The sequence below is a fragment of the Lipophrys pholis genome (assembly GCF_963383615.2).
Source record: "Lipophrys pholis genome assembly, chromosome: 3".
NCBI lineage: Eukaryota > Metazoa > Chordata > Actinopteri > Blenniiformes > Blenniidae > Lipophrys > Lipophrys pholis.
Window position 1 is genome coordinate 21,874,366 of NC_137627.1, and position 23,232 is coordinate 21,897,597.

General features: G+C 42.6%; 1 protein-coding gene across 1 annotated transcript in view; it reads left to right on the plus strand.

The window, feature by feature from the left end:
- ryr1b (ryanodine receptor 1b (skeletal)) overlaps positions 1-23,232 on the plus strand; it is an 85,344-nt gene that overhangs the window by 34,365 nt on the left and 27,747 nt on the right. Inside the window, exons 28-73 of the mRNA XM_080459804.1 lie at positions 608-782; positions 880-1,088; positions 1,160-1,506; positions 1,784-1,919; positions 2,052-2,212; positions 3,268-3,430; positions 3,538-3,624; positions 4,123-4,349; positions 5,479-5,923; positions 6,004-6,579; positions 6,691-6,891; positions 7,558-7,669; positions 7,777-7,920; positions 8,178-8,451; positions 8,771-8,888; positions 8,995-9,127; positions 9,443-9,537; positions 9,633-9,768; positions 9,875-10,058; positions 10,762-10,873; positions 10,980-11,100; positions 11,190-11,359; positions 11,445-11,665; positions 11,772-11,862; positions 12,087-12,227; positions 12,317-12,480; positions 13,277-13,355; positions 13,439-13,528; positions 14,160-14,300; positions 14,530-14,607; positions 14,699-14,774; positions 14,879-15,002; positions 15,081-15,196; positions 15,899-15,966; positions 16,662-16,783; positions 17,046-17,095; positions 18,182-18,242; positions 18,345-18,471; positions 18,555-18,663; positions 18,764-18,845; positions 18,931-19,061; positions 19,505-19,825; positions 20,882-21,122; positions 21,310-21,397; positions 21,500-21,592; positions 22,039-22,053. Of these exons, the coding sequence (XP_080315930.1) occupies positions 608-782; positions 880-1,088; positions 1,160-1,506; positions 1,784-1,919; positions 2,052-2,212; positions 3,268-3,430; positions 3,538-3,624; positions 4,123-4,349; positions 5,479-5,923; positions 6,004-6,579; positions 6,691-6,891; positions 7,558-7,669; positions 7,777-7,920; positions 8,178-8,451; positions 8,771-8,888; positions 8,995-9,127; positions 9,443-9,537; positions 9,633-9,768; positions 9,875-10,058; positions 10,762-10,873; positions 10,980-11,100; positions 11,190-11,359; positions 11,445-11,665; positions 11,772-11,862; positions 12,087-12,227; positions 12,317-12,480; positions 13,277-13,355; positions 13,439-13,528; positions 14,160-14,300; positions 14,530-14,607; positions 14,699-14,774; positions 14,879-15,002; positions 15,081-15,196; positions 15,899-15,966; positions 16,662-16,783; positions 17,046-17,095; positions 18,182-18,242; positions 18,345-18,471; positions 18,555-18,663; positions 18,764-18,845; positions 18,931-19,061; positions 19,505-19,825; positions 20,882-21,122; positions 21,310-21,397; positions 21,500-21,592; positions 22,039-22,053 (7,155 nt within the window). The remainder of the gene's footprint in view (positions 1-607; positions 783-879; positions 1,089-1,159; positions 1,507-1,783; positions 1,920-2,051; positions 2,213-3,267; positions 3,431-3,537; positions 3,625-4,122; positions 4,350-5,478; positions 5,924-6,003; positions 6,580-6,690; positions 6,892-7,557; positions 7,670-7,776; positions 7,921-8,177; positions 8,452-8,770; positions 8,889-8,994; positions 9,128-9,442; positions 9,538-9,632; positions 9,769-9,874; positions 10,059-10,761; positions 10,874-10,979; positions 11,101-11,189; positions 11,360-11,444; positions 11,666-11,771; positions 11,863-12,086; positions 12,228-12,316; positions 12,481-13,276; positions 13,356-13,438; positions 13,529-14,159; positions 14,301-14,529; positions 14,608-14,698; positions 14,775-14,878; positions 15,003-15,080; positions 15,197-15,898; positions 15,967-16,661; positions 16,784-17,045; positions 17,096-18,181; positions 18,243-18,344; positions 18,472-18,554; positions 18,664-18,763; positions 18,846-18,930; positions 19,062-19,504; positions 19,826-20,881; positions 21,123-21,309; positions 21,398-21,499; positions 21,593-22,038; positions 22,054-23,232) is intronic.

Below are 23,232 nucleotides of genomic sequence, written 5' to 3' on the forward strand. Positions count from 1 at the left end.
CTTACAATACATGACTAAAACGGTGTTTTCAGTAAAATAATCAATAGCTTTTCATTTTTTTATTGTGAACTTTTCTCAGAAAATGAAAATGAGATTAAATCATGTTTGTAAAAGCTTTTAACACATTCATACCTACGGGTCATTTAAAATCTCAAAACACCCAAACAAACCTGAATTACCTGTAGAAAACTGATCCAGGCTCAGGGAGAACATGTGAGTTTCTCACAGGAATGAAAGCTTGGTCTTCTTGCTGCGAGTATAAAGAAATCTCAGTCTATTTCAGTTCATTTCAGACTGAATAAATGAAGAACCCGGTCAGGATATAAGATGTGTACAGAAAAGTTTAAATGCAAACAGATGACATGAGCCCCAGTCAATCCTTATTTGTCTCCTCATCGAGTCAAGTCACCGTGCCTTCATTCAAATTAAGTCACATTCCGGTACTATAATACAAATTATTCTTGTATTGATCTCTAATACATGGAAAAACTTAAATGACAACAAAACACATCTGAGACTGAAAAAAAGATTCATTCAGTAGTTAGAAAAAGAAAAAAAAAACCCACAGGGCCATACGACAGTCTGACTTCATTGTCTCTGTTTTCAGGCTCAAAGATGGCACATCGGTAACGAACCTTTCGGCCGCCAGTGGCAGTCTGGGGACGTCGTCGGGTGTATGATCGACCTGACTGAGATGAACATCATGTTCACACTCAACGGTGAAATGCTGATCAGCGACTCGGGATCAGAAATGGCCTTCAAGGACATTGAGATTGCGGAAGGTGAGAGTTAATTGCTTTTTTCTGAGTTTTTTAACTGACTGAAAGAAGGTGTTTCTTTGCTTTTACATGAACTCTTTTTGTGGTTTCATCCCTTCAGGTTTCATCCCGGTCTGCGCTCTGGGCCTCTCTCAGGTCGGACGGATCAACCTGGGGCAGAACGTCAGCAGCCTCCGCTACTTCGCAATCTGTGGCCTGCAGGAAGGATTCGAGCCGTTTGCCATCAACATGAAGCGTGACATCACCATGTGGTTCAGTAAAAGCTTGCCACAGTTTGTGCCTGTACCCACCGACCACAACCACATTGAGGTGAGCGACGACTGAGACGTTTTTATTGTTCAGTACAGGCAGAACCTTGAAGACGGGTTGTTGTTTTGCAGGTCTCCCGCGTGGATGGGACTGTGGACAGCGCCCCCTGCCTGAAGCTCACTCATAAAACCTTCGGCTCGCAGAACGCCAACACCGACATGATGTTCCTCAGGCTCAGCATGCCGGTGCAGTTCCACGAGACCTTCAAAATCCCAGCGGGCACCACTCCTCTCACCCGGGCCCTCACCATACCCGAGGAGGAGGTCGTGGTGGTGGAGCCCGACTCCGAGTTTGAAGTGTTGAAGAAGTCTGCCAGTCGCAAGGAGCAAGAGGAGGAGAAGAAGGAGCCGTCTGTGGCGAAGGAGGTCACTGTGGAGAATGAGAAGGACACAGCGTCGGAGAAAGGAAAGAAACGAGGGTGAGTCTGTGTCATAGCTGGACAGGAACAAGTCCAAAATCATGAAGGTGCAGATGATTACTAAGGGAATTAATCCAGAAACTGTTTTGTTCTACAGTCACTTCATTTAGTCATTTTGTTGACCAGTTTTTACCGAAAGAAAACGTGCGTTGCTTCATTCTTCAGGATTCAGTTCAGATCATCAACAGTTCAGACAAGGAGTTCATATTGTATGTTTATTTGTTCTTAATAAAGTTCTGAGTGAATATACTTTTTATTATTTTCCTGTGTGCAATAGATTTTTCTCCAAGGCTAAGAAGGTTGCCATGACTCCTCTTGCGCCTCCTCCTGCCCCCCCCACCGTGCCCCGTCTGGTGGAAGACGTAGTGCCTGATGACAGAGATGACCCTGAAATCATCCTCAACACCACTACAGTGAGATAAACATTCTCTAATCTTACAATCCCAGTAATCTGCGGTCTTCAAATATTCCCATGTGACTGCTTTTAAAATGGTTCAGAGGTAAAAAGCAACTAATGAAATCTTGTGTTGCTTTTCTGTCGTCAGTATTACTACTCTGTGAGGATCTTCGCTGGGCAGGAGCCTTCAGGTGTGTGGATCGGTTGGGTCACTCCGGATTACCATCAGTTCGATCCCACCTTTGACCTCTCGAAAGTGCGCAGTGTCACACTCACTGTGGGAGACGACAAAGGCAACATACATGACAGGCAAGTCCTCACCGTCGATAAACTTGAGTTCTACTGCCGAGAGCATTGAGAAGCACTTTTCAGTGTTTTTTCTGTTGTAAGGTTATATGAGGCTCGATGTTTTCTCTGCAGGACAGACAGCAAAGTGGAATGACACATACATAGAATAGAATAGAATAGAATAGTATAGAATAGAATAGAATAGAATAGAATAGAATAGAATAGAATAGAATAGAATAGAATAGAAATAGTTTTTTAATCCCAGAGGGAAATTCTGTGCAAGGTTCCAGGACTTCAGTTCTCACTAATTTGGGAACAAACAAATAAACAACTATTGGCATATTGCAGGTTGTTGTGTGCAAATAAATTTTTTTCTTTTTTGCAGTTCCTTATTTTCTTTTGTTATATTTTGTAAAGTATTTTACATCAGCTGCCAAGTCTTACAGCTGCAGCAACAATTAGACAATCTCATTGGATTTAATCAAATAACAACATTCATTTTGTTTGTTAGTTGTCCTGTATGTTTGTTGAATGCTTTTATTTGATTGTGGGATATGCAGGGGCAGATTATATAAGTACATACCAACTCTTGCTCCCTGTGATTCAAAACTTTGTTCTAATTTGTGTTGTATTCAATTGTTAGATTTTTCTTTTCTTTTGTCAATTGAATAAATGAAAAGAAACTAAACTAAACAACATGCCTACATGAGCACTCATATAACAATAGAGAGAAGAATAAATCCTGCTAATAAGGAGTAAATAGAACTGGCTGGAGACTCTGTGTCTGGACACCTAACAAGTGAAATAAGGAACAGAGAAAAACGCTAACAGTGATTTTAATTGCAATGCTCGAGGTAGTTGCAGGAAGGTACAGAGAGAGGACAAGCCACAGAATTAGTGACTTGTACCAGGGTCCTGAACATATGGGGACTTAGGCAGCCAAAATTCTTTCTGCATTGAATCGGGTTCTCGAGCTATCTAAACCTAGAACCACCTTTTATAGTGTGTTGAATTCCTGCTTCTTTCTGTCTTCACTGTTTTTCTGACTCTGTGTGTGTTTTCTAACCCCTTTGCAGTATGAAGCACAGCAATTGCTACATGGTGTGGGGAGGGGACCTGGTCAGCAATCAGCAGACACGCTTCAGCCAGGAGGACATGGTGGTCGGCTGCCTGGTGGACCTGGCAACAGGTCTCATGACCTTTACCGCCAATGGGAAGGAGATCAACACCTTCTACCAGGTGAGAACACATTCTGAACTTTACAGATGTGTATGTCATTCTTTTCTCGCAGGTCTGCACCTGTTAAGTTAGTGTGCAACTATGAAATAAAAGATTTGTCATTTCAGGTGGAGCCCAACACCAAGCTGTTCCCTGCTGTCTTCATTCAGCCTTCCAGTCAGAATATGGCACAGCTGGAGCTGGGAAAACTCAAGGTCAGAATGTTATCACAATTTTAGTTAAATTATGTTTGGAATTAGTCATTTTTCTGGCTTCAAATAGCATTTTAACTCTTGACAAGCAAAAAAAAAGACAGCGTGAGAGGGAAATGTGTGTGAGCCAGAAAGAAAAAACAGACAAGTGGTTGGAGAAAAGCTGTACTATGAAGTTAAATGTGTATTATGAACCTTTCAAGTCTTCCTGCGTGTGTGTGCACATGACAAACCACAGTGTGATTGGTGCTGTGTACTGCACAATGGAATAGCAAAAGATTACATTAATAAAAGACATGGCATGTCATCAATGCATCTTTCAAATGTTTCAAGGAATCCAGGCGGCAAAGAAAAAGAGCTGAAAGAAATTATGACATATGTGAGCATTTTAGCCTTGTGACTTCATGAACGGAAAAGTACTAAAATAAAGGGGGAAGTTTGTTTCAAGTCAAAAACAATCAGTGCTGACAAATCTCATGTCCTCTGTCTCTCCCGCATCAGAACATCATGCCCATCTCAGCGGCGATGTTCCGCAGTGAGCGTAACAATCCGGTCCCCCAGTGCCCTCCCAGGCTGGATGTCCAGATGCTCAGACCAGTGATCTGGAGTCGTATGCCCAATCACTTCCTGAACCCGGAGGTGGGCAGAGTGAGTGAGAGGCTGGGCTGGATGGTGGAATGCACTGAGCCCCTCATCATGATGGCCCTGCACATCCCCGAGGAGAACAGGTAGCACTATCAGGCACTCTGCAACGTCTTAGCTGCCACTTTTTATGTCCGTGATTTAAAATGGGTTGAACGCACTTGCAGTTTCACACTAGATCCTGACCCCAAGCTCGCCGCTTTCAGTTCGAGGCCGTTAGTGCCCTGCAGGATTTTAACACAGTAGTTTGGTTGAAATAAACTTGTCAGATACTTTAAATCACGAGCGATTTGTTAGAGGTATTTAATGTATGTTTGGAAGGACAAGATATTCATTTTGTCTTCTCCTTCAAAGTTTTTGCCTAACTGCTATTGTATGATAATTACGGGGATTTCATTTTCTGTAACACAGATTGCATTACTATTTAGCTCTTATATTGCTCTTTAAAACACACTTTGTGTATGAATTATGTTGTTTGTGTGCCTGTTATTAGGGTCTGAGCACCAAGAGTGTCGGACTCTATTGGAAACATTCAGAAAAAATTGAAAAGTTCTCCCACCAAGACGAATTCATTTTTGACGGCTTAAACGTACTGGAAAAGTTACCAAACTTGGCACACGCATCAGACCAGGCAAAACACAAGTTTGACGTTAAGCCATGAAACAGGAAGTGCTGCGTATATAGCCAAAAAAACTGTCCGATTGGCCTCAAACTTTACATGTTGCATCAGAGTCCGGCTCTCATCACAGCCGTATGACAATGACGGCCCATATCACCCATAGTGCCACCTGCTTGGAAAAAGAAGTAGCATTAGCATAAAATGTACACTCCCCAAATTTCACGTTTGATCAGACTCTGACCCTGATGACATACATCTAACGACTGACAGCTGCTTGCACCTGTATTCTATAGCAGGTTTCTTTTTCTGAACCCCTGAGGGAAATGTTTTTTTCTGCTTTTAACCAATCCTAATCATAGTTTATCTTAACTGCAGTGGCCTGCTGTTGTTGTGGGTTGTTCTTCTGGATCCATCTGTCTGTTTATTATAATATACATGGGGAATCCTTATACACTTAGTTTAGGTTTTTTTTCCAATTATGGAATTTAAAAAAATCTACCTTTTTTATTTTTGAACCTGAGTGTGCACCTCTAAATAATTATTTACTTTAATGTTGATACCCAGTAACGATCTCTGTGTGGTTCTTCTTTCTCCAGGTGCATCGACATCCTGGAGCTGTCAGAGCGTCAGGACCTGATGAAGTTCCACTATCACACCCTCATGCTCTACTGTGCCGTCTGCGCTCTCGGCAACAACCGAGTGGCTCATGCACTGTGCAGCCACGTCGATGAGTCCCAGCTCTTTTACGCCATCGAGAACACGTACCTTCCCGGACCTCTCCGCAGCGGCTACTATGACCTCCTCATCAGCATTCACCTGGAATCGGCCAAACGGGCGCGTCTGGGCACCAACAGGGAATTCATTGTCCCCATGACTCAGGAGACCCTCAGCATTAACCTCTATCCTGACGTGAAGAAGGCCCACTCTCTGCCAGGCGTCGGCCTCACCACGTGCTTACGGCCAAAACTGCATTTCTCGTCCATCAACTTTGTCGGCACAGACCCCGACCTGTACACGCTGAGCCCCATCTTCCCCCTGCAGGTAAGAAGCAGAAGCCGGAGTCCACCTAGTATCTCCTCATGTTCATGTTTCTTTTTGCTCGTTACTTTCTTTGTCCACAGGAACTTAAAACGAGAGCGATCAGCATGCTGACGGAGGCCGTCCTGGATGGTAGCCAGGCCATGCGCGATCCAGTAGGGGGCAGTGTGGAGTTCCACTTTGTCCCCATCCTGAAGCTGATCAGCACTCTGCTCATCATGGGGATCTTCAACGACGAGGACTCCAAGCACATCCTCAAAATGATCGACCCCAACGTTTTCAGCGGGAAGGAGGAGGTAGAGGAGGAAGGCAAGAAGGCCGAGGAGGCTGCAGCTGACCAGGGAGAAGAGGAGGAGGAGGAGGAGAAAGATGAAGATGCAGAGGAGGAAGAGCTGGAGGACGAAGGGGTCGGTGAGGAGGTGGAGGAGGATCCAAAAAAGGTGGAGAAGAAAGAGGCTGAGGTGGAGCAGGCTGAGCCTAAAGAGGAGGCCGAGGAGGGGGAGAAGGAGGAGGGAGAAGCCAAGGAGGGAAAAGTGGATGGAGAGAAAGCAGAGGAGGAGAAGGAGGCAGAGGCAGTGGAAGCAGAAACAAAAGAGGAAGAGGAGGGTCTGGAGGAGGGGCTCCTTCAGATGAAGCTGCCAGAATCGGTCAAACTGCAGGTCGGTGTGATGTTTCTACTATGTTCAGTTTTATTCCGTTACTTGACGTCATGAATCAAGTATCAATGACTGATTAACTGATTGAGTCTCCTCCGTCTCGTCTCCTCTCAGATGTGCACGCTCCTGCAGTACTTTTGCGACTGCGAGCTGAGACACAGAGTGGAGGCCATCGTGGCGTACTCCGACGAGTTTGTCAACAATATTCAGAAAAACCAGCGCGTCCGTTACAATCTGTTGATGAGGGCCTTCACCATGTCGGCTGCAGAGACGGCTCGCAGGACGCGCGAGTTTCGTTCGCCGCCACAAGACCAGGTACTAGAATATTTAATCCAGAAACATCTGGACCTGTTGTCCGCAACCTTTATGACTTAAAGAGCCCTTTATGTCACTTTCCACCAAATCAAATTTAACTGGAACGGCAAATCTTTAAAACTCAACTTCTAAAGTTTCATATGTAGTTTTTATATACTAACATCAACCTGTTTACGTTGCATTTGGAAACTTTCAACTACAGTTTAGGATTCATTACTTTTTCTGCTGTTTTTGTACCTCTTTTTTGAGGTTTCATCTTTTTTGTTTTGTCTGACCCCCCATTTGTAAGCTTTTTTATTTTTTTAAGAAACAAGAAATCTTAGTCATTTTTCATTTATTTTAAATGCAGTTACGGCTGTTTTGTTTTTCTTGTGGTTTTAGCAATTTTACCCCATTTTAGTTGTGCCTTGCTTGAAAGCCCATTTTAGCCAAGAGATAAAAGTCCTATTGAAATAAATTGAATCAAATGTTACATCACATGTGACTCCAGAGCTGCAGGTTGCAAAACTCTGATCTAGACTATCATCAGATTGGCTTCTGAACTTCTCAGCTTCATTTAATGTTTGAAATCTGATAGTAAGCTTCTGTTGCACCTCAATCACAAACAAAATGCACTTTATATATCTACAATGTCCAAATATCATCACATCACATCTCTCCTATAAGGTTCTTCTGCTGACCAACTTCAAGCACGGTCCTGAGGATGAGGAGTGTCCCGTGCCCGAGGAGGTTCGAGACACCCTGGATAAGTTCCACAACGACCTCCTGCTTCACTGCGGTGAGACGATGTTTCTGTCCTCTCGTTGACTGTGAACCTGTCATCTTCCTCAGATTGGAACTATGTTTTTTCTCATGTATTTGAATGTTTTCTGTCTTTATTCACAGGCATCCATATTGAGGAGGAGACAGAGGAGGAAGAGGTGGACACTTCACTCAGGGGGAGACTCTTTAGTCTGGTTGACAAGATCAAGAGCTTGCGGGTGAAGAAAGAGGACGAGAAGCAAGAAGCTGAGGAGGAACTGAAACCAAGTGAGAGAACAGCTGAAATGTTTAATGTGGGAATTAACACACTGTAAGTATTGCTTAAGTGATGTGAGGCTAATTCCTTACAATGAGGTCAGACATGAAACTTTTGTAGAGGAAAGTAGTTGTAGGTGTAAAGAGCTGCTTTCTCAGTCGGTCCTACTTATTGAACTGACTATTAGCTTTAGTGTCGGCTTTTTTGTGTGTTCAAATTCCAACAGTCAGGCATGAAGGCAGATATATTTTTCACCCCCTTCACACAGGCACCCTGCAGGAGCTAATCTCCCACACCATGATCCACTGGGCCCAGGAGTCCTTCATCCAGAACCCCGAGCTGGTGCGTCTGATGTTCAGCCTCCTCCACAGACAGTACGATGGCCTCGGGGAGCTGACCCGAGCGCTGCCCAAAGCCTACGCCATCAACGCCGTGTCGGTCCAGGACACCATGGACCTCCTGGAGTGTCTGGGACAGATCCGCTCGCTGCTCATCGTCCAGATGGGTCCTGAGGAGGAGCGGCTCATGATTCAGAGCATCGGGTCAGTTTCACTGTGATGAGTTTGAAAGTTTTTACAAGAGGTGGTGTAATTTTTCCACAACTTGTGCGGATTGAGAGCTTCGCCATGAAACGTCAACCAGCAAAGTGTTGGTGGGGCTGCTTCTCTTTTTTTATTGTTAGTGAAAAGTTCAAGTGTAGAACACTTTCGGTGTAGATACAAACACTCAATCAGGGTTTTCTTCCAGGCCACTTTTATTTATTTTTTAAGATTTCTTGGTGTCTTTTTTGTACTGCTCTGCACTAATTTGTACTTTGGTTGAGACAAGCGACGTGAGCATCTGATGTGTGTGTTTGTGCAGGAACATCATGAACAACAAAGTGTTCTACCAGCACCCCAATCTGATGAGAGCTCTGGGCATGCATGAGACCGTCATGGAGGTCATGGTCAACGTGTTGGGTGGAGGTGGAGACTCCAAGGTAACACTAATCTCATCCACTTTCACTTTTTTCCACCACTTTCATCAGACATGGTTATCCTTACAAAGGTTGTTTTTTTTTTTTTCCGTCTTTTTTTCTCTTTCAGGAAATTCGATTCCCCCAAATGGTGACCAACTGCTGTCGTTTCCTGTGTTACTTCTGTCGCATCAGCCGTCAGAATCAACGCTCCATGTTTGACCACCTGAGCTACCTGCTGCAGAACAGCGGCATCGGTTTGGGTCAGTGTTCGTCACCCACTGCACTTTATACCGTTCTCTACATGAGCCTTGATTTATACCATGTAAACAACAAAAGTTTTTTTCCGAACAAGTCAAAATATTAAATTCTTGTTTACTTTGATATGCATGTGTTGTAAAGATACATATATCTTTTTCAGTTTTTGATATTTTTACACCAAACAACATGTGGTAACATGATTGATAAACAATTGACAAGTGACAATAGAACAAAGACATATTACACACAAAAAAAATGTTGATTCAGTAAAAATAAAAAACTCAAATGTGATTACATGCTTTTTTTGTTTGATGTAGGCATGCGTGGGTCCACACCTCTTGATGTGGCTGCAGCCTCTTGCATTGACAACAATGAACTGGCTTTGGCTTTGCAAGAGCAAGACCTGGAAATGGTTTGAGAAAACAAGAAATGAAGACCTTAAAAACACAAGATGGGATGTTCTGCTGGGGTTACTGTATGAAGGTCTCTTGTTGTGTGGTGGTGTAGGTGGTGACGTACTTGGCCGGCTGTGGACTCCAGATGTGTCCAATGCTCCTGTCGAAGGGCTACCCGGACATCGGCTGGAACCCCTGTGGAGGAGAGCGTTACCTGGATTTCCTCCGCTTTGCCGTCTTCGTGAACGGTCAGCCGCCGTCCCCTGACTCCTGCTCGACGACCACTTTTATAGCCGTGTGGCTTTAAGATGCAAGCAGCAGATTTCACTTATGTTTGCCACCTGTTCCTCTCAGGAGAGAGCGTGGAGGAGAACGCTAATGTCGTGGTCCGTCTGCTCATCCGGCGCCCCGAGTGCTTCGGCCCGGCCCTGAGGGGAGAGGGCGGGAACGGTCTGCTGGCTGCCATGGAGGACGCCATCAAGATCTCAGAGGATCCGGCCAGAGACGGACCCACTGTCAAGAAAGACAGACGTTTCATGTAAGTGTGGGAGAACCAGCGCAGTCAGAAAAACTGTTTTAATAAACTTCATTCAGCTGCAGTCATCAATTCAATGAAGATTAAAGATCAGCATAGACCAGGAGTCTGTAACCTTTATCACCAAAAGAGCTGTTTCTTTGTGATTTTCCACCTCATAAGATATAATTATCTGAAATGAAGAAAAAACATCTTGAAAAAATTGCTTTACATACTAAAAACTACCCTTTGTGATGTTCTATAGCTACAATTTAGATATAGTTTTACTTTTTTTGGAGTTTTATTTTTTCCAATGGATTTTTCCCATATAGCGATTTTATACATATTGCTATTTTATATAGTGTTTATATTCTATAGTGTTTGTATCTTATATTTGGTCATCCATTTTTTGTAGTGTAGCCTGCATACATTGTTGCTTTTGGACTTCTGTATTAGTTTCAACATTGCAAAAAAGGGAGGATATTAACACTAAATTTTAAAATAAAATTACTTAAATCTATTGAAATGATCTCTCCATGAAGAAATCTTGAAATAAGATTTTTAAATCTACATTTAAGATTATACTGCAAAATCAAGGACTGAAAACAAGTAAATAACCTTTAAAACAAGTCAAATTCTCTATCATGTCTCACCGTAAAATTATAATATCTTGGCAGGCACCAAATAATTTGCAGTGCATCAACATGCTTGTTTTGCTGATTGGCAGGTTTGGCGGTGAGGAGCAGCACGAGGAGAGCCGTGTGCATCTGGGAAACGCCATCATGTCGTTCTACTCAGCCCTCATCGATCTGCTGGGTCGCTGCGCTCCTGAGATGCACGTGAGAAGAACGGCTTCTAATTACCTCATCTCTATTGATGAGTTGAAGTTTGACTCATCCTGTCTGTCTTCCTTTTTTTTTTTTTTTTTTTTTTTTAAACCTTCAGCTGATCCAAGCAGGAAAAGGCGAAGCTCTGAGAATCAGGGCCATCCTGAGGTCTCTTGTGCCCATCGAAGACTTGGTGGGAGTGATCAGCCTGCCTGTGCAGATTCCTGCCTACGGGAAAGGTTAGATCCATGCATGGATCTTCTTCTTAAGCGTAGTTCTTGGCATCCTGCTGCATACGTGATACTTATTCGTTTTTCTTACACCGCAGATGGGCAGATTATTGAGCCCAAAATGTCTGCCAGTTTTGTGCCGGACCACAAGGCGTCCATGGTGCTGTTCCTGGACAGAGTGTATGGGATCGATAACCAGGACTTCCTGCTCCATGTGCTGGAAGTTGGCTTCCTTCCTGACATGAGGGCTGCTGCTTCACTAGATACAGTGAGTGGAAATACACACAGAGCGACAACTAACATCTGTTTGCACTGTAAGCATTTTGTTTTTTTGTCTTCTTCTCTCACTTTAGGTGGCATTCAGTACAACTGAAATGGCTCTGGCACTGAACCGCTACTTGTGTTCGGCTGTCCTGCCACTGCTCACCAAGTGCGCACCGTTGTTTGCTGGCACGGACCACCGGGCCATCATGATCGACTCCATGCTGCACACCATTTACCGCCTGTCCCGAGGCCGCGCCCTCACCAAAGCCCAGAGGGACGTCATCGAGGAGTGCCTGATGTCGCTCTGCAAGTCAGTACTGACCCGACACAGTCAATTCTTCTCTCTGAATGACGTGAAAGAAACACGAACCTCGTGGGGGAACGTTGCTGATAAAGTGTTTCGGTGACATTCACAGGTACCTGCGACCCTCGATGCTGCAGCACCTGCTTAGACGGCTGGTGTTCGATGTGCCCATCCTCAATGAATACGCGAAGATGCCCCTCAAGGTTTGACTTGCAAATTGCAAATTGAACAGAAGGGACTTGAACATTTCCCACATCCGCCAGGGGTGTGAAACACACGATCTGCAGGCCAAAACCAAAACACCAGAGTGTAACCATTGCAAAGGCAGATTGCAGGAAGATGTTGCAGGCAAAGTTAGTTTGCTTTTGCAGAGAGGTTATTAGATGTGAACATTTGTAGAATGTTTCTCCTCGTGATGTTGTTTCAGCTTTTAACCAATCACTACGAGCGCTGCTGGAAGTACTACTGCTTGCCAAATGGATGGGCAAACTTTGGGGTGACCTCTGAGGAGGAGTTGCATCTTTCCCGGAAACTCTTCTGGGGAATCTTTGAATCGTTGGCGCACAAGGTCAGTAATGAGTCTCCTAGTAGTTCTCACTTTCTTACATTCTACGCTGATATTAACTTGTTTCTTTTTGGTTTTCATGCACACTGCAGAAATTTGACGCAGAGCTCTTTAAGATCGCCATGCCCTGCCTCTGTGCCATCGCAGGAGCCATCCCTCCGGATTATGTGGACGCCACCTACTCGTCTCACACTGAGAAAAAGGCCTCGGTGGACGCTGAAGGCAACTTCGATCCCAAACCAGTAGAGACCACCAAGTGAGCAACGATGGGAAAATATTCATTCATACGACTTAATTCTTCCCAATTGTTAACACACACTCTTCTGCCCAGACTTGCATTGTAGTGATTCAGACTTCAAGTATTGGACAATGTCAGTTCCTCACTTTGCCTGCATCTTTACAATCACTGCTTCTTTTTCAACCTTTAAGACACAGAAAACTAATTCTAAAGACTCAACTGCAGCAAGATCATAAGGCCAAACTTGTTTCCAGCAAAGCTCCACAGCTTGTTACCTGTCTAATATGCACAGGGAGGCTGTTAATTTGTTGGGTCTTGTTGTTGTGTTTGGAGTATGTAAAAGTGGGTGATATATTTTTGTTGTTGAGGTTTCATTTTATTTGTAACATCAATGTAGTTATTTTATTTCATCCAGGCTTTGTTTTATGCTGTTAGTGGCAGAGACGTCTCACACTTGGTTGAATAATCAAACTTCACCCGACTGCAAAATAAATCGATGGATTCCACATTTCACAAAACTTATTGATTTACAGTTTCCCAAAAATCCTATACAAATACAGAATGAATGTGAAATCAGACATTCAGTACTCATGCTTTAACACTGTTGACTTACCATATGAATACATTTCATGTGTTCAGCAAGCATCTTTTCAGAATCACATTTAGTCACATCTGCTGAGATTCCTGCTTGTTGTCACTGATGGCGTTAAATGCTGTACATTTTTCACAACAAAACTAACTGAAAACAACACGCGCGCCCCGTAGAAATATGTATGATTAACTCCTGCACTAAAGTAAGTTCATTTATTCACAGCACCATCATCCCGGAGAGGCTGGATGCTTTCATGAACAAGTATGCTGAACACACTCACGACAAGTGGGCTTTTGAAAAGGTCAGTCAAACAAACTAGTGGATATAAAACTAGGTTATTGTTTGAAAGTGTTGTTTGTAATAATGGCTAAAATGGACTTTCAGATTCAGAACAACTGGACGTATGGAGAGACGCTGGACGAGAACGCCAAGACTCACCCGATGCTCCGGCCGTACAAAACGTTTTCTGAGAAGGTAAATAACCTTCCCCTGGACTTTCAGAGTAACACTGTCTACTTTCTTAACTGAATGTATTAATGCTGAACGAGCCTGACTTCAGTTGTGAATGTATGTATATCAAAATCCAAGCAATACAGTAGTGACATGTTTCATGTTCAAATAGTGAAACTCACACTTTAATGCTAAACTTCCTTCTGAGCCTTTTATTCTCTCTCTCTCTCTCTCTCTCTCTCTCTCTCTCTCTCTCTCTCTCTCTCTCTCTCTCTCTCTCTCTCTCTCTCTCTCTCTCTCTCTCTTTATATATATATAGTCTTTGTGTCTTTGTTCTTTGTATATACTTAAAAAAATGTATACTTATACTGGTATACTTATGGCATTATAGCTTTATAGCTTGTTTTATTTTGATAACTTTTTATGACATTATTTGTACTTCTAAAATTTTATAGATGGCTGTTTTAATGATAATACAGTAAATGTGTTTTATGTTTGACTCATTATCTTTATCATGATATTGTGTCATAAATTCCATGCAGGATGAATTAAAACCCTCTCAAACTCACCCTTTGGGTTCTTCACAAAAGCCTTGTAATTGTAGAAGTTTTAGATAGTGGCACTGAGTTGAAGCTCTCTTTTCTGTGTTTCTCAGGATAAGGAGATCTACCGCTGGCCCATCAAGGAATCCATCAAAGCCATGCTGGCCTGGGAGTGGACGTTAGAGAAAGCCAGGGACGGCGAGGGAGAAGTGGAGCAGAAGGCCACCACTCGGAAGATCTCCCAAACTGCTCAGGTACTTCAGAGAGGAGCAGAAACAACAAAAGAAAGGGATCTGGACTTATTGATGCAGTTTTATTCAGTGTTACCACAAACATTAAATCCCATGCAAGGTTGTTGAAGATAAGATAAATCACTACTTACTACCATAAACTTGCTCACTTATGATTGAACGTATCGCAAATTCCCTTTTGATTCTCTCTGATTTGGTGAAACTAAATAATCCTTTTTCTTTTTGCCTTTAGGCCACGTACGATCCCAGTCACGGCTATAGCCCTCAGCCGATCGATATCACAGGAATGGCCCTGTCCAGAGAGCTGCAGGTGTGCATATGTCTCTCAATAGAAACACCTCATGTTTTATTTGATTTAATATTCATCTGCAACTTGGTCTTTCGACACCCTCCACATGCAGTCGATGGCCGAGCAGCTGGCAGAGAACTACCACAACACCTGGGGCAGGAAGAAGAAGCTGGAGCTACAAGCTAAAGGCAAGACTGTCTAAATCACCACACGCCTGAAACTGCTCACTTAGTCGTTACTGACTGCTGATTGTCAGACAGTGCAGTTAACATGTGATTTGTGGTCCTGTTAGGTGGTGGCACCCATCCTTTACTTGTGCCTTACGACACCCTGACGGCGAAGGAGAAGGCCAGAGACAGAGAGAAAGCCCAGGACTTACTCAAGTTCCTCCAGCTCAACGGATATGCCGTGACAAGGTAACGACACTTCGCCGTTCGAGATCAACGTTAACGGAATGGATCTTTGAGTTACTTTCACTCTTTTGTTTCGTTTAGGGGTCTGAAGGACATGGAACAAGACATTTCCTCCATCGAGAAGCGTTTTGCTTACGGTTTCCTGCAGAAGCTTCTCAAGTGGATGGACATCGCCCAGGAGTTCATTGCTCATCTTGGTAAAAGACTTTGAGGAATTTTACATTAGGGTTGATAATGAAACACGCTGCATGAGAGTAGTATTTAACCTCCTCCTGAATAGACATTAGCTCTGAACTTTTATCTACTTCAAATCTCCAGATCACCTGAAGGAGACTTTATCAAATATGTCTCAGATGTTCAGTTCAGTCCACTTTATTTATTCCACAAGGGGCAATTCATTTGTAGGTTTGTACATTCATGCATACAGTCAGCCGCAGTGTTGATAAATAGTCTGTCAAGGAAACATATTTAAGCATGGGACAAAGAGAAACGTCTGAACAAAAACAGCAAAAACAATAATACAAAACAAGAAATAAAAAAAGGAAATAAATAATGTCCTCTATATAAAATCATTTAAAATGGTTGAGGTCTGCATTGAGGAGCCTATTGCGGAGGAATGAAGGTTCACTCTCGCAAATAATAAAACTCATGTTTGAGTTCATATTTTTGTGAATGTAAACTCTTCATACCTTCATATTTGCCGCAAATCCTCTTAATGTCTTCTTGACTGAGTCGTCAGATTTTGACGAGAAGTCGGAGTCACCTCACCACTGAACCATGTTTGATCGTTTTATCATTCAGGAAAGCCAAAGCTTTTATTAAGAGGAGGTACGCAGACGCGAAACTTGCATCAGCTAGATTTGATTTCACTTATTTTTGCTTTATTGTTATTCACACAGAGGCTGTGGTCAGCAGCGGCAGAGTGGAGAAGTCACCTCACGAACAGGAGATCAAATTCTTTGCCAAGGTGAGCTGCTGAATGTTTCACTCCGTTGCTTCCTGCTTATCTTCACCATTGAAGTAATGACTTGTAGATTATAATTAATGTACTAACTTACAGTATTTGTTGTTTTTTCTTGAAATCATGTATTTATAAATGCAATTAATGCAGTTATAATTCATGTAATCATATTAAAATGAGGCAACGGCTGTTCATGAACTTTTTGTAACAGATATTTACTGACACTTAAATTTCCTTGAGGATTTTGTCCCTGATGGATAAAGTTCTCTCTTATTTCTTATTCAGATGTGCTGTGAGTCTAAAACTGATGTAAATGTTGGGATGTCTAGATAATCATGCTGTGGTTTTACTGGTCTGGCTGGATTAAGTGCAAACTGGGCTGTTTGTGGCCTTTGAACTGAAAGGGCTTTGACATTGTTGTACTGTTTGACTTTATCAGTACAAGCGATTCACCCCAGACATGTTTATAAGATGCACTTTTCATTAATGTCAAAATTAGTAATATTAAACTGATGTTCAAGTTAAAGTGATCTGAAAAAAAATCACTCATTGCACTCATCCACTTGTTCTTCTTGTAAACAAAGTTACTGATAATTCACTGAGTTCAACATCATAAATCACAACAGGTCAACTGCTTCTGATAAACAGGCTGCTTCTCTGAAAATTGGCAGATCTTTAATCTTTGTTTTCTCTTTGATCAGATCCTCTTGCCACTGGTGAACCAGTACTTCAAGAACCACTGCCTGTACTTCCTGTCCACTCCTGCTAAAGTGCTGGGTAGTGGAGGTCATTCCTCCAACAAGGAGAAGGAGATGATCGCGAGGTATGTGCAGTGAAACCGTGATCCGGCTGTTCTCTGACTCAGTGGCACTTTTGGGACTGTTTACCTCGCATCCTCCTTTTCCCTCAGTACCTCCCCGGGATAGTCTGTCCTCTCCTGGTGACATGCCCATCTCTCTCCTGTTGTGCAGTATCTGTTATTTCCCTGACCTCCCTTATTTGCTTTCTTTGTACTTGAAACATTTATCCCCCCCCCATCCTCCCTCCCTTTTCCCTCCTTTTCCTCTTTTCTCCTCCGACCTCAGTATCTTCTGTAAGTTGGCTGGTTTGGTGAGGCACAGAGTCTCTCTCTTTGGTAAGGATTCTGCATGCTGGCCTCGATGCTCTGTCACCATCTCTTTTTCCTCTCTTGGCTGCTCTTCTTTTTTTTTTTTTACACACACTAATCGGCAGATTCACACTGAGGGGGTGCCACCGTGCTCTTGTTTCTTCTTCTCACATGACACTACCTTCTCATCTTCTCTCCTCTTAGCTCAGCTTGTGTTTGGCTTCAGTGTTCTTTGGCGATCTCCCAGTTTAAAAGTTGTCTTTTGTTGCTTTTCAAGCCTTTACTGAGCTCAGTAGACACAATGTGAGGGCATGAATCTTTATAACACATCCACAGATGATACTATAGTGTAACCCCTTGGTGTGGGTCCAGCCTGAGTGGCTTGCAATCCTTATTCGTATCCCTTCATCACTCTTTGTTTTTAATGATAAGAAATTATCAGAAAATAAGACCCCTCAAAGCAACAGTTTTAGAAATGTTTTTAATTCTATTTTAGTATTCATATTACATCACAATACCAATATTTGAGAAAATGCACAAAAAAATACACTGAAATGTTGAAATTGTAAAAAAAATCTAAATCTGTTTTAAATATGTTGCGACAGCAGAAAGAAAAAAAAAATGTAAATGTACATGCTCTGTGTTGGATTATATCAAATGAGTTTCATTGGCAATAATCAAGGTGAGATGAAAGCCATCTGTTCATCTTCAACACCACTTCATCCAACTTAAGGTGTGGAGCCGATCCCAGACAAATGCACAAAGCAAATTGAGTTCACACAAGTTTCACTTCACAGTGGTGCCCCTTGAATAGTCAGAACTGTAGACTAACATGTTTATGATATTGATCATTCTATGTTTACAACTCAATGTAGTACTCCTCTACTTGATATTTGTCTCAGCTATGCATTTGGTATCTAAGAAGTATTAAAATGAATGGGGTTTTTTTGTGCAATTGTGAGTTTGTTCAATGTTTTTGAGCATTTTCTGCTACTTTATGTAGATTGATTGAAGTGACATCGCTCACCATTAAAAATGCGTCAGATTTTGACCACGGCGCTCTTGTACTAAAGGACGATTCTAACGATGCATCTTTCAATGGGCACTTTTCAGGAACGGATGCAAGCGCTGTGGTGAACTGTCTGCACATTCTCTCACGGTCTCTGGACGCAAGGTACTGCATCCTCATCGGTCCCTGTGCGAAAAGAAAAACCAAAACAAGCTCCCAGGGGTTTTATATATGTTTTAACTTTTCTTGTGCATCTTATTTTTTGAGGACTGTCATGAAATCAGGCCCCGAGATTGTGAAGGCCACTCTGAGGCAGTTCTTTGAGAGCGCGGCAGACGACATTGAGAAGATGGTCGAAAACCTCAAACTGGGAAAAGTGTCAAGTCGGAACCAGGTCAGAGTCTTTCTGCACACCGTACACTCTTTCATTTCTGATGTGACCTGATTTGTTTTGCATTTTCTTGTGCGTTGTTGCAGGTTAAGGGTGTGGCCCAGAACATCAACTACACCACCAACGCCCTGCTGCCCGTGCTCACTTCACTGTTCGATCACATCGCACAGCACCAGTTTGGAGATGATGTCATTTGTGAGTCAAGTTCTTTGCCCAGTCCGTCATTTTTTCCATCATGTCACCTTTTTTTTTTCACAAATCAATGCTCATGCAAAACTCTTCTCTACATTCTCAGTGGACGACTTGCAGATATCCTGCTATCGTTTAATGTGCAGCATCTACTCTTTGGGCACGGTGAAGACGCCACATGTAGAGAAGTGAGTTTATATGTCCGTTTGTGTGCTTTCTGTGGTTTCATGCTGAGCAGTGATGTGGATTTTCTTTTGTTTTTCTCCTGTGCAGACAGCGGCCGGCTCTTGGCGAGTGTTTGGCTCACTTAGCAGCCGCAATGCCAGTGGCCTTCCTGGAGCCAGAACTCAATGAATTCAACACATTCTCCGTCTACACGACAAAGACTCCCAGGGAGAGATCCAGTGGGTTCTGCCATTGACTTTTGGTTTCCTTTATTAGCTGTAGACTTTCTTCTATGAGGTCAAGCGGCAAAATTTGATCTCAAATTGTCTGGTTTGGTCCATTAAAAAGACATCACAAAGCAATCTGTCAATACTATGAAAAGGTTTTCTTCTAGTTATTGTGCAAAAAAAATACAGATATATCGAGAAAATGTTAATATTTATTGCATGCTTCACAGGATCTGCTGTCAAAAAATTTTTCTTTTTCCCAATATGTTCAATCTGAACTTCCACTTTTCATAGTGTTTTTTCGATGACATATGAATCCCTACTTAATTTTTAGTTAATGTCGACGGTTATCATTGTTAATGCATTTTAATCCTCCACTTTACAACTGTAGCACTGAGTTCTTCTTCCATTCCTATTTTCATCACATCATATTGGTTTTGTTTCGTCTCCCTCAGTTTTGGGTCTTCCCAATCAAGTAGAGGAGCTGTGCCCTGACATCCCAGAGCTGGAGATCTTGATGAAAGAGATTCATGACCTTGCTGATTCTGGAGCTCGCTACACAGAAATGCCCCATGTGATTGAGATCACCTTGCCCATGTTGTGTAACTACCTGCCACGCTGGTGGGAGCGAGGCCTGGAGAACTTCCCCGAGCAGGAGGGTCAGATCTGCACCTCGGTCACGTCCGAGCAGCTCAACCACCTGCTGGGCAGCATCATGAAGATCGTGGTCAACAATCTGGGTATTGATGAGGCCTCCTGGATGAAGAGATTGGCAGGTCAGTGATCAGGAGCGATTCTTCTTGTTTTTCAAAATGGTGAATTGAGGCAATTTACAAACTGCATGCAAAAATAGTTGATTCATATAAATGTCGGTGGCTTGTAGAATTAAAGGGAAATTCACACTTCTCATTTAAATCACAACAATGACACGTTTTGTTTCTAAGTGATTCCTTTTATTGTGAAATGTGAAAAAAAATGTTTTGCCACCAGACGGGTAACTATGCATGAGTGCATTCACTGTATACATAAAACTAGTTTAGGACATTGTCTAACCATTTTCAAACATACATTAATGCATTATATTAAGGGTGGCACATTTTAGCATAGCAGTGCTCAGCAGTAAAAAAACTAAATAGCAAAATGAATTATATCACATTCATTAGACAATAACAATAATGATAATGATCATGATCATGATCATGATAATAATATTGATTTTCAGAATGGCATTATTTACAGAAAATATGCACACAACAAAGAAATTTCATAACTAGATAACATACATTTTAGAAAACTAAAGAGAATATATAAACTGTAAATTATAATCCCAGAACTTAAGTCAAGAACCTTCTAGAATCATGTTCCACCACAGAACATAAAACACATTTAAAACCATAAATAGTAACACAATTCCTCCACATTGTTTGTCCATTTACAGAAATTAAAGTCAACCTTTAGCCTGGCTTTAATCAGCCTCACAAAAAAACACATTTACATCGCAGTCCAGACACTTTTCTTGCTTGTTTCTTCTGCTGAGGTACACTGCTCCCTTGGCTTGTCCTCATATGAAGTTAAAAAGTTGGCATTTAATCTGTTTTGAAGAAGAACAAGAAGAAAGTCACCACATTTTTGTTAATCAAAAGCTCTTTGAGTTGTGTGACTCAGTCTGACTCTGCTTCAAACATGTGGGTCTGCATCATTGTTTGTCCTGCATCCACATTTCCTCACTAATCCACAATTGTATCTGATACTGCAGACCATAAACAGCTACTTGTGGCAAGTCGCACATTTGCGGAAAACCCGTTACCAAGTCGTGTTTCCTTCTCGTCCAGTGTTTGCTCAGCCCATCGTCAGCAGAGCGAAACCAGAGATGCTTAAATCCCACTTCATCCCCACCATGGAGAAGCTGAAGAAGCGCGCGGGGAAGGTGGTAGCGGAGGAGGATCAACTGCGAATGGAGGGCAAGATGGAGGTGGACAGTGAAAACGGGACCATTCGGGACGAGTTTGCAGTCTTGTGCCGAGACTTGTATGCTCTCTACCCTCTGCTCATCCGTTACGTGGATAACAACAGGTACCTCAATGTTCCTGGACGTCAAGAACATTCTCAACTCGTTTTTTATTGCTTGGCTTTTACAAACTAAAGTTCTTTTCTTGTTATTGTTCTTTTTCTAAGAAAAGTGCTCTATAAATAAAGTTCTTATCATTATTTTTGTTCTGTGCTGCTGATCGCTGTGTGACATTGTTAACTGTGTCTGTAGGGCGAGGTGGCTGACGTGTCCAGACCCTGATGCAGAGGAGCTCTTCAGGATGGTGGGAGAGGTCTTTATTTTCTGGTCCAAATCTCATGTGAGTCTTCTCTTGTTCCTGCTCTTGTGTAAATCCTCCTCTGCCGTTTCATCATTTCTCCTTTTGGCATTCAACCCTGCTCTCTGGTGTGACGCTTTGCAGAACTTTAAGAGGGAGGAGCAGAACTTTGTGGTGATGAACGAGATCAACAACATGTCGTTCCTGACCGCTGACAGTAAGAGCAAGATGAGCAAGGTAAGAGTGGACCGGCCAAAACAATTCAATGTGGCCGTAATGTAAATGTTTGATCCATACCTTCCCCATACCTTCCCCATATCTCGAGCTGTAACACATTAAAACTCCAATAATATTTCACTAACTACTCCACCTATTCCAAGCAGAGAAAGATTTAAGAAGGAAGCCCTCCTTAATCTGTTCTCAGCTTTTAATTCCATTTTTATTGAAGTTGCACAAAAATGGTAGAGAATAAATAAACTGTAAGTTAAAAAAAAATAGTAATTTGTCATTTCAAAAATATGAATTTCCTGAATTGCAAGTCTAATGGGTAATTACATAACTCCTGCCATCCTTTCACAGGACGATTTCAGAGGCAGTGCATTGACTTTGGAGAGTAGTAGGAGTGTCGCTAACTGTGTTTTCTCTTTATATCCTGTGTCGGGGGTTGGACGCTGGGCCGCTAGGCCGGAGATGGAGAGGTTAGACTGTGTTTGTGCACGAGCGCTGTGCTGATCGCATGGCACCCTGAGTTTCAGGAGGCATTTCATCAAGCTCTCCTCTGGTCAACCACACACACCCCCTGAAATTCACACACATCCATTCATTCACACGGGGTGACAAACTGACGAGACTGTGAGGGAAAGGATTCATGTTCAACATGAAGGTGAAAATGTTTACGCTGTAAGTTGGTGGGACGTGTGTGTGTGTGTGTGTGTGTGTGTGTGTGTGTGTGTGTGTGTGTGTGTGTGTGTGTGTCTGTGTTTGTATATGTGTGAGCAGGGGTCCGGAGTGGCTTGATGAAAGCTCTTTGCAGTAGATGGTAGTGGTCCGAGAGGTTTCATGGTGCTCGGCTGAGCAGTGGTGTATCTAACTTGGTGTGTGCACTCCTGCAGCCGAGCAGCATCGCCCTACGTTTTTGTTTGACCAATAAACAGTTGACGGATACAGTTGTGGAGCCAGTGCTACTGTGGCATCTGTGATGTTGAAACTTAATTCCATTTTTTTTTCCAGCTTTTTTTCTCTGGGGGACTCTTCTCTCTCTGGCTTTGTGTTTATTACATAATTGCACCAGAGATCCGATTCCTTGCCGTCTTCATTTGATATCGTTTGATCCACAAGCAGCTTATGTTCTATCTGGATCACTGTGGAGGAAACTGAAGCTGTAGCTCAACATCACCTAATAGCTGTCATCGCATTTACTAACAGAACTTCTTTCACCATCACATGTTCATTGACTCCAATACATTAGTAAAAATCTAATAACCGATAACAACAAATTAATGTTTTGTTGCTTTAGTTAAAATATCCTATACTTTGCTTTCACATGAGCATTGCTGGAGTGACGGTTACCTGATTGTCACTGTGCTTTTGAGTGATTACACACATGCACACGCACACGCACCCACACACACACACACACACACACACACACACACACACACACACACACACACACACACACACACACACACACACACACACACACACACACACACACACACACACACACACACACACACTGCTCTAAGTACGTAAACACACACAAATTTAGATGCACAAGCACAACTCTCCATGTGCACACACATATTTTATTCAGTCCACAGGATATGTCCTGTCTGGTTTGTGCGCTACTAACTGAGATTGCATTGTGTGTAACA